General features: G+C 31.6%; 1 protein-coding gene across 1 annotated transcript; it reads left to right on the top strand.

Moving 5' to 3' along the window:
* Positions 1–3,555: 3,555 nt before the first annotated feature.
* On the top strand, positions 3,556–5,595 carry LOC145559965 (uncharacterized). The gene is made up of 2 exons (XM_081621229.1): positions 3,556–5,145; positions 5,285–5,595. The coding sequence occupies exons 1-2, from the start codon at positions 3,840–3,842 to the stop codon at positions 5,344–5,346; spliced, it is 1,368 nt and encodes a 455-aa protein (XP_081477355.1). The 5' UTR covers positions 3,556–3,839; the 3' UTR covers positions 5,347–5,595.
* The last annotated feature ends 5,276 nt before the right edge of the window (positions 5,596–10,871 follow it).

The raw sequence follows: 10,871 nt of genomic DNA, 5'->3' as shown, positions 1-10,871 counted from the left end.
TATAATATAAAAAAGTATATGTATATAATATAATATTTTATATAATATAAAAAAGTATATGTATATAATATAATATTTTATAACACGTGTCTTCCATACCAAGTGTTTGGTTGTTGGTGTAGTGGTGATTGAGACTACACTTGGTAGGGAGGACCTGTGTTCACTCCCTTGCAACAACAATCGGAAGGGGAGTGGAACCTAATAGCCTAGAACAGATCCTCAAATTTGGATTAGCCCAAAGGGTGAACCGGATAGAACACCCAAAACTCAATGCATATATGACGGGAATTAACTTATCCTTTATCTATCTTATACAAAACTCCAAAGTCTAAATTTTTTTTCAAAATATAATAATAACATTTGTAAATTTTTGTTAACAAGAAAGATATAAACCTATCAAAATGTATATATAGTTAAATTGTTTAATAACTTATATCGAATGCGTAGTTTTATTAAAATTATTTGCATGTAATCATTAAATGTGTTGGATGTTGTGTAGCTATGCAATGTCCAAAACTTTAGTTGAACGACTTTGATTTAGTGATTGTACGGTAAAAAGATATTGACTTCGATCTTGAAACCTAATAGTCTAATAAATTCTAAATAGAAAAATTTAAGGGAAATTCTACATGGTGGCCTCATGGTTTCCATTTTTCTACGTGGAAGACGAAGTTTTTTCCAACTCTCTAAAGTGGCCCCAAGGTTTTGAAGTATTATGCATAGTGCCCATTTTTTAGGTTTTTGGCTAACCTTTACAATTAAAATAGTTAGCCTTTGTTTTTTTTATTAAAAAATAATTAAATTATATTTTAAAACAATAAAAAAAAAGGAAATTTAAAAAAAAAAAACCCAAACCCACGACCACCCTCCCACCACCACGTCCACCATCCACAACCCCAACCCCCACCCACCTAGCCTCTAGCCAAACCCCACTGCCGGCGCCACCTCGACCACCCTCCCTTCCCCAACCACCGTAACCCGACGACCATAAACAGGCCAAACCCGTAACCCAAAGCCCCAACCTCCACCCTTCGAAAACCCCAAAAATTGGCCGAAAAAGTTCGGCCACCCCTCCCCCACACCTCTAAAAAGTCAACGCTAGGGTTTCGTGTGTGTGAGGAGGGGCAGTCGGAATTTTTCGGCTTCTTTTAGGGGTTTTTGATTGGTGGGGGTTGGGGTTACGAGATTGGTTAGGGAAGGGGAAGGGAGGGAAGTTGGGGTGGCTTGCTGACGCCGAGGGAGTAGGGTTTTCGATTCACGCCGGCGCCGTCGAGGAAAAAGGGGTTAGGCGCGCCGGCGTTGGGGGGCAGTGGGGAAGGGGGTTAGGCGCGCCGGCTACTGTGGGTGGCTGGCTGGTGGTTGGTGGTTTTCTTTATTTTTTTTCTTTTTAAATATTTTTTTTTATTTTATTTTTACTTATGGCTAACCAAAAGCTAAAAAAGTTAGCCAAAAAATCAAAAAATGGGCACTATGCATAATACTTCAAAACCTTGGGGCCACTTTAGAGAGTTGGAAAAAACTTCGTCTTCCACGTAGAAAAATGGAAACCATGAGGGCACCATGTAGAATTTCCCAAAATTTAAACTAAAGGAAATGAAAATAGTAAATGGATTTAAATATTGAAATAAACATAACCTTTTAAATCAATTTAGCGAATTCATGAGACAATTTTAAGGCTTTTAAAATTAAATGGTGGAAAATATATGTAAAAAGAACATTTTTAGATATATAAATGTCCATGCACTATTATAAGAGTTTTGTTAACCATTTATAATTAAGGTAGGGATAAATCTTAGTAATATATACACCGTATATTTTATTTATATAAAATTATCAGTATCCATACCTATATACGAAGTATTTGTGTTGTATACTATATTTAATCAGCTGTTGGTTATATATATGACTATTATATAATATATAGTTTTTGGCACAATGCTTAACTTAGGAAAATATATGTTCTGGTAGGTCAAATATAAGGTTATTATTGTGTCTATAGATTTAATGAGGATATGTTCGGGTAAATAAAACATGTATATATTAGATTGATTGTAGATACTGATGTGGATGGTATGATAAGAAAATTTTAGTTTTTTCTCAACGGGAGATATAAATAAATTAGTCCACTTCTTATATAGCTATGTGGAGTATTATTCAATTATTTTCAATTAATAAAATAACATTATAAAAACTTAAAAGAAATTCAAATAACATAAAATACTGTTCAAATTACGTTCCTTTAATTTTTTTTATTGATCATTAGTAACCAAGTCCTTTAATATAAATGAATTACCTTTGTTTTTATTTTTATTTTTCCTACAGGTTTAATAATTTGATTTATAAACCGTGCATCGCACGGGCACTATGCTAGTTATAACTATATCATTATACAAACACAAATTGCATATATACTTAGCATATGATGCATGGTCAATATGAAGGAAATTTTTATTTGATTCAAATTATGTATTTGTTAAATTCGATTATTGTTGTAGCTGTCGTATGATTTTTCATTAATGGATTGATGTATTATTATAAAAAAATAAATAAAAGAGAGAGAGAGAGAGAAAGCTAATAAGTGATTGGCATAATCTTATCCTATAGTTATTTTGTGTGAGGGCTTTGTTTTCATTATACCTTCAGACTCGTAACTAGTACAAATACTAGGTTAGTTCCCGTGCCATGCACGGTAATTTTCTACTTTGTATATATATATCTATTGCGAAGTATTAAACTATCATTATAATTAGTTTTTTATTAACGAAAAAAATCTAAAAACATAATTGACAAATTGTGATCAAAATAAAGGATTATACGAAAGATATGGTAGATATAAAATGATGTAAATAATTTTATTATTATGTTAAGACTTTTTATTTATTGCTATATAAATATTTGTGTCAATGATATGTCAAATATTTTTTATTTTAAGTAATTATATTTTATAAAATTAGGGAATTATTTTGTATAAGATTTGTTTGTTTTTGTTTAACATAATTGACAAATTGTGATCAAAATAAAGGATTATACGAAAGATATGCTAGATATAAAATGATGTAAATATTTTTATTATTATGTCAAGACTTTTTATTTATAGCTATATAAATATTTGTGTCAATGATATGTCAAATCTTTTTTATTTTAAGTAATTATATTTTATAAAATTAGGGAATTATTTTGTATAAGATTTGTTTGTTTTTGTTTGTTTAATATACTCTGTAAAATTTTATTTTTTTAAAAGAAAAAAAAAACTAAAGACACACCAGGAGATGACACGTGTCATTGCTGGTGTGTCTTTGAGTATATAGTATTGATTGATTGATGATGATTATTCTTTTCTTATGTTGTACATTGTTGAAAGGAATATACTTTGCATCATCTATCTAACCTTCCATAAAACCGATGCACAAGTGAAGGAATAATTAAAGCTCAAGGGAAGATTCATCATAAAGAATAATAAAGAAGATTATTCAAATAAATTCTAAAATGGGAGCTTGTATATAATTGAGCAATTAATTTCCTATTCATCAATATCACACATTACTAAACAAACCAATCATTTCAAACCTTTGTTTCCTCTCTTTGAAGAACATAATCCGTACCTTTGATTGTGACTTCAATTTCTTAAACTCATTATATCAAAAGTAATCACCTTTTCTTTTTAAAGTGAAGGATAGCTCAAGTGGTAAGAGCTTTTTTCGATTCCAGGAGATCCTAGGATCGATTCTCATTACCCTCACACCAAAACCTTTTTTTTTTTTTTTTTTTTTTTTTTTTTTAGTTTACCTAATTACCAATAAGAACAAGCATACCCAATAATATTGTTTCTTAATCAAGAAATGACTACCTACAACTTAGAAGAAACTCCAGATGTTTTCATTACCCCACGATTTTACAACAACAAATTCGAGTATAGAATGGAGCACATCAATGGAGAGGGTGATCGAAAGGTAATCCGTTCTATAGACCTTAGGAATGACAAGTTGATGGTATATGGAACGGAGATAAAAGAGTCTTTGTTGAGTAAGTTATATGATTCTCTAATTCTAAGGCCTAAGGCTGGAATTATATATGTTAATTGTGAAGGAGCTTGTTATTTTCTTATATCAGGAAGTGCTTGTCATAGGCCAATTCAAAATGTGATCTTTGATTGGTCTCATTTTGGAGTGATAATACCAAATTCCCTCAATGATTCTCTTAAAAAACAACTTGATGAAAAAGATAAGAATATTGATCTTTTGAACCATCAAGTTTCTTCCATCGAGGTTGAGATGCAAGCCACAAAAGATAATTTGAAAGCTTCAATGGGAGAAGTAGAGAAACTTAAAGAACAAGTTTTAACATGTAAAAAGGAGCAAAATGAGTTAGGTGCCAAAATTCAAGAGGCATATGAACGAGTTGCTTTGGTCGATTTTGAGTTAGAACTCTACAAGATTGAGTTGGATTCGTATAAGAAAGGTGAAGAGGATTTCTTGGATGAAATTTGTAGTTATAAAGAGAAAACTCAAAAGTTAGAATTAGACTTACAAAAAACAAAAGCTCAACTTTCTTCTGTTAATTCTGAATTACAAACTACTAAAATCGAGCTAGAAATTTCAACGAAAAGCATAAAAGAACTAGGGATTCAACTTTCCTTGTGTAAGAAGGAAGAAAATCAAGAATTAGAAAGAAAACTAAAGGGGGTAGAAGAAGAAAATTCTTTAATTAGTCTCGAGTTAAGGTCAACTAAGAATGAACTAGAGTTGTCAAACAAAAATGTAAAGGATCTTGAGGTTATACTAGCCTCATGTAAAAAAGAAGATAAAGTCAAGGAATTAGAATTGCAAAAGATACAAAATCAATTATTCTTAGCTAATCAAGAATTAGAATTTACTAAGACAATGCTAGAATCTTCAAAAATAGAGATTAAGGAGCTTAAAGATCAATGTTATAATCATAAAATAGAACAACAATTTATGGAAGTAGAACTGCTTAAGGTACATGACCATCTTAATATGATTAATTATGAGGTGATGCTAAATAATCAAAAGTTGGACCAACTACTAGCTTCTAATCTATGGATGGATGTTAATGGTTATCACCATCCTCAAGCAACCAACCTACAATGTCGTCCAGAGTTGGCTATGAACTCTTCATCAATACAAGGTACGTAATGTTGATATATATTCATTTCCATTATTATTCGAAAACTACATACGTTATTATTACCTTATGCTCTCGCAATCAACTCATCATAGAATTCGTGTTTATTCACTAAATAACATACAAGTTTAATATGTTGTAGATGTTCAAGAAGATCAATTGTCAATTGACATTAGTGAAGTTACAATTCAAGGAGATAGATAATTATTTTAATTTGCAGGTGAAGATTGCGATGATGAACAACTCGCGTACAACTCTAATACACTCAAACCATGGACCATTTCCCAAAAAATTATTGATTTGTAGTGCTATAAGGCTTAAATTTGACCTTTGAATGAAATAATTCTGTTATAAAATTTCATATTCATGTGTAAATTATTTAAACATGCATGATGAATTTGTACTTGTTAATTAAGTATAAGTGTATGTAATTATGTTTGTAAGTTTGTTCATTCCTGGTTGAAATATGAAATTGATAAGTTTATGATTATACGTAATAAGTGGACAACTCCTCTAATTGCCCCTTTTTATCAAACATATGATCAATAATAATTAATGTTATAGATATTGTACGTGTTTTAATCAACTAGTGTTTTTGTTTGATTTCTTTTAGATGTATAAGTTGCTTTCCACGTGAAGTTATTCCATTCTTTCGATCACTATATTATTTCCTTACAATTTGCCTAGAGAATCCTTCATAAATCATAAGTGTAGACATCCTTTAGAATTAGTGTCTTAACATTTTTTTTATACAAAGATTTTACCTTTTTTTATACCACTTTTTGTTATTTTTAAGAAGTTACAATTAAAATGAATTTTCAATATTTTTAAAGTACGGAGTAATAATTTATAATTCACAAAATATTAGGTCAGACAAGTCTCACCTAACCATTGATGAGACATCCCTCACTTCACTTCACATAAAATATCTAAACACATTTTTCGTCACCCCACCTTCCTCGACTCCCAACTTTTTCTCTCTAAATTCAGCTCTCCCTTTCTCTCCCATCTCCCTCTTCTCTCATAACCCTAAAATCAAAAAATGGGGATGAAAAATCGAGAGTATTATTAGTAGTAAGAGCTTTGATCATGCCCGCTCTTCAACCCTCATATTCTCAAAAAACCTCTTCAATGGTTCAAGCCTTCAAGGATTGTATCGCATATTTCCATTCACATTATTTTAGGAAATTTTGTATTTTATCACCCACAAATAGCCCAATTTTGGAATCCCTACTGTAGACACCCATTTGTGTCTCTCCAAAACCAAATCCAGTGATGAATACCTTTTACGTCGAATCATAATCGAATGAAGTGAAAGTGTGGAAAGTCTAGTGTTGTGGTTAGTTTTATTAAAGTTCTCTATTTCTGTTTTCGAAAACCTACTCTATTTTATGAAATAGTCAATCTAGTTTGGTTTGGTCCATAACAAGGGTCCAATAATAGTGTAGTTGGATTGGGTTCAAAAAGAGCTTTCCAACGATATATTATAAGCCCAATTCCGATGAATAATAAGGAAGTTATGGCCAAAATACTAAACTGGGTCCGGTTTGGTTCTCATATGCGGCCCAATGATCTAGAGGAGGGCCTATTATGAATTATCATTCCTAATGCAATTAGGATTGATTATAGTCTTCTAGAATCTTCTAGAAGGTTATTTTGAATCCTAATGGGATTAGGATTGATAATTATGTTTTATGAGTTTTATTTGGAATAAAAGAAGTGTTGTAAATGAAGTTACGATTATACCCTTCGTACGGACTTGTACGACTTGATTTTATCAAAAATTAGAAAACGCGTGGAAAAATCTTCTGCGTCGCCAAACGACAGGTTGTCGCCTGACGACAGATGCTATTGTTGGCGATAGAGGCGTTTTTTATTCCTTTTCAAACTCTGATTCTTTTTATCAATTCCGGACTATTTCATTATAAATAGCGTCTTTAGACCTCCGTTTTTAATCACTAATTCTCAACCAGAATTCTCTAATTCTTTTCTCTCTCTCTCTCTCGGCTAAAGCATATTCTCTCTCTCTCTTTTCTAGCCTAGCCTTTTACAAACACAATTCCTCATACATTAGATCTAGACACATCTAGCCAAGTTCGAAGTTGCCTTCGCCCTAGACGTGAAAGGTTTGGTATTTCTGAGGGTTTGGTCCCAAATCTCTATTTAAATTATTTAATTTAATTGTTTGTTTTAATATTTTCCTTGAAGTTACTAACGTGTGTATTTTGTAATTAGAAAGAGATACGAGGCATCGAAGTAAGTACTTTAATTGTTTTTATTGATATTATGATATAGAAATCATGTTTAGGTTGTTATTTTGATTCCTAGTATCATGTTAGGATGCTTTTCTTAGTATGATGTTTAAAAATAAGTTCCTTATATCAATTATGATTTCTATGATGCTTCCTATTTTCTTTCCTAATATCATGTTAGGGCTAAATCTTTGATCTTTATTGTTTAGTAACATGCTAGGATTTGTTATTAATCTTGTTAGTACCATGCCTAGGATCTTGCTATTAATATTATGTTTTAACATGATTAATATAATTGTTATATTTATTGTTATAATTATTATGATTATTATGTTGCTTGATGTTTATATTTATTGTTATTGTTTGATCACACCTTTTATGCATATTTAAAGGGAATTTGTACTTGTAATCACTCTTAATAAGATAATTAATAATCTTGGTTAGGGATAATATATATGATTATAATTCAATTGATCGCCAATAATAGTTTTATTTGTGCATTTCAACATAGATAAATAGGTTTAGGGTAAACCTATTGATTGCATGTTAGTCAGAAAGTGCACATGAATACGAGAAGAATAAAGTAGAGGCCTATTATTAGGGCAGGTTCTTTCTCTTTTAGATTGGATTTGTACCTTCATCCCCGATCGTCCAGTCTTGGTTCCAGACCTATTGGAGTTAACGATCTCTTGGATCGTTAAGGAGTGTAACCTTCACCTCGTGAACGGTTTACAAGTTCCTAAAACTTGTTGGCGACTCTTTTGCTCTAGCTTCCTTCCCTTTGGACGCCACCATGCTTAAGTGTATGATCACAGTGGGGTTCAAATTTGGGGTAATGCTTGAAATATTCCCAACACCTACCAACAAGAAAATTTATTTTAAAATATCACCTACAAAGACAAAAAAAAAAATAAAAAAAAAATTACCACCAAAACCATTACATCGAACCTTTTTTTTTTGTTAAAAAAAAAAAATCCTCTATTTACTACCAAATAAGTCAAAGTGAGAAGCTCTTTGTGAAACGAAGAGAGTACATTTTGTGAGTTCCTCTATTTTCCAATACGTACGTAATGCAACTTTTTTTTTTTTTTTTTTTTTTTTTTACTTTTTTTACTATTTATTTACAATCACTGCCTATAATGTTTTATCGTTAACCCTGTCTTTTAAAAATTTTGGAATGATTTTTATGGATTGTATTTGGAAAATTATACCCTCTAAAATTTTATTTATTTATTTGCCCTCAATAATACTATTGTCTCTAAGAGTGAGGGATAGTTCAAGTGGTTAGAGCCTCATTCCCGATTCCATGAAATCCTGGGATCGATTCTCACTCCCGCCCTTGTGGCTCTCTAAACATCAAAATTAATACTATTGTCCCTTGTTTTAACTCTTAAGAATAGCGTGTGAACAATTATACCTCTAAAAATATTTGTTTACATATTTTTCATTATTAATGCTATCAATAACTAAAGTTATGACAGAAGGTCAAATCAAAAGAGCTCCCTGGGCATGGCTTGCTATAACGTGTTTTAGAAAAGCATTAGCCATAATTGCATAAATCAAGGGAGTATTTTCTTTAATTAGAGTCATGTCATCAATTCACAATCAATTAATTTAATTAAGCAGAATTTAATATGTATAAAATAGAAAATAAAAACTAAGTTAAAAGTGGAATACATTCAATATGGGTATATCTTTTTGAAACGCCCAAAATAGTATATGAGACTAACAAATTGAAACAGATAAAGTAATTTTTTTTTTTTTAATAACTTTTTATAATTTATACTAATATAATTAGGTAACATTTGTCAAGGTTTTGCATTAGCAAATGTAAAATTCAAGTTATAATTGAGAATGAAACAAAAGTAGTACTTCGTTTTTGTTGTTTTTTTTTATTAACACATTATGACTTTTAACTTTATTTACAAATTTTATTTGATTATGTTTTGTAGTGTATAGTTATGATTAAACACAGTCATTTTGTTTCAAAAAAAAAAAAAAAAAAAAAAAACCATAGTCATTTAGGTACATATTAGAATCGTCTCAATAAATTATTACGTATATTTTTGTATTATATCAATTATTTTTTATAATTTTTACTCATTGATAATTAGAGATATTAACTATTATATTTATGAGTTGGTAAACATGATTAAAAAAAGGAAAATTGTCAAAAATAACACCACCTTTAGGCGGTCTTCCTATAATAGCACCACCTTTTGATTATTCCAGAATAACACCCACCTTTCACATGCATTTGCCTAAAATGAAACAAAAAAACCGATAACCTATTTTATAGGTAACCTTGGGACACGTGTTCTAATTTGATTGGTCAATTTATCTATTTTTATTTTTTATTTTAAAAAAACTTTAAAAAAAACAAAAAAATTAAAAAAAAAAAAAATTAAACCCCCCTTCCCAGCCCCTCTGCCCACCCCCTTTCACCGACATCCACCACCCCCACCAAGACCATCCACCTGAAACCACCCTCTCTCCGACCCCTCCACTTCCCGACCCCATTTCCAGCACCCCTTCCCTTTTACCGACCCATTTTCGTCCCTTTCCCCTCTTCCCGGGCCACCCAAAAACCACCACAAGAATTTGGGGTTTAATGTTTCGGGTGGTGATTCAAGGGGGGAGGGTGGAGACGGTCGTCTGAAGGGAGAAATTGGTTCGCCGGCATAGTGGAGGTGATTTGGCGCCGGCCAGTGGGGAGAGGAGCGTTTTCGAGGGAAGGGAGGAGGATTTTCGAGAAGAATGAGGAAGGTTTTAGGGCGGGAGGAAGGTGGTTCAGTGGTTGGAGCTGGTGGTCGATGTTTGGGTTAGGAGGGGTGCCGCCGACGCCGGAGTTGGGGCTCTGGCTACCGGTGGTTACAAGGAGGCCCAGCGGTGGGGTTGGCTAAAAGGGAGGGAGGGTTTTTTTTTTTAGTTTCAGTTTTTTTTTTTTAAAAAAAGATTTTTTTTATTTTAAGGTTTTTTTTGAAAAAAAAATTAAAAAATTGACTAATGACATTGTGACACGTGTCATTAGTAACCTTTTTAACAGGTTACCAACAGGTTGCGTTTCATTTTCGGCAGATGTGTATCAAATGTCGTTTTATTTTGGTATAATCTAAAGGTCGTTCGATTCTTGGAAGACCGGTGAAGGATGGTGTTATTTTTAACAAATTTTCCTTAAAAAAAACATGTGAATTACGACAAAAGACAATGGAGGAATGTTATAATAAGGTTTTGGAATATACTTTGCATCCCTTCAAAAAAAAAAATTAAAAAAAAAAAATATACTTTGCATAACCTCCACAATGTTGAGTAAATTACCCTAAAGGCAAGCTAGGAATTACTTACAATCCATTAATGCGCTAATTTAACACAAGGGGAAAAGCAACGCAAATTCACTATACTCTTCAATAATATAAGGGAAGCCCGTTTACGTATAAAAACAAGCTAGTATGCTTTCTGATAATAATTCTATATCAA

Source organism: Chenopodium album, chromosome 9 (assembly GCF_948465745.1).
Source record: "Chenopodium album chromosome 9, dcCheAlbu1.1, whole genome shotgun sequence".
Taxonomy (NCBI): domain Eukaryota; kingdom Viridiplantae; phylum Streptophyta; class Magnoliopsida; order Caryophyllales; family Amaranthaceae; genus Chenopodium; species Chenopodium album.
This window is presented reverse-complemented; position numbering and strand designations above follow the sequence as displayed.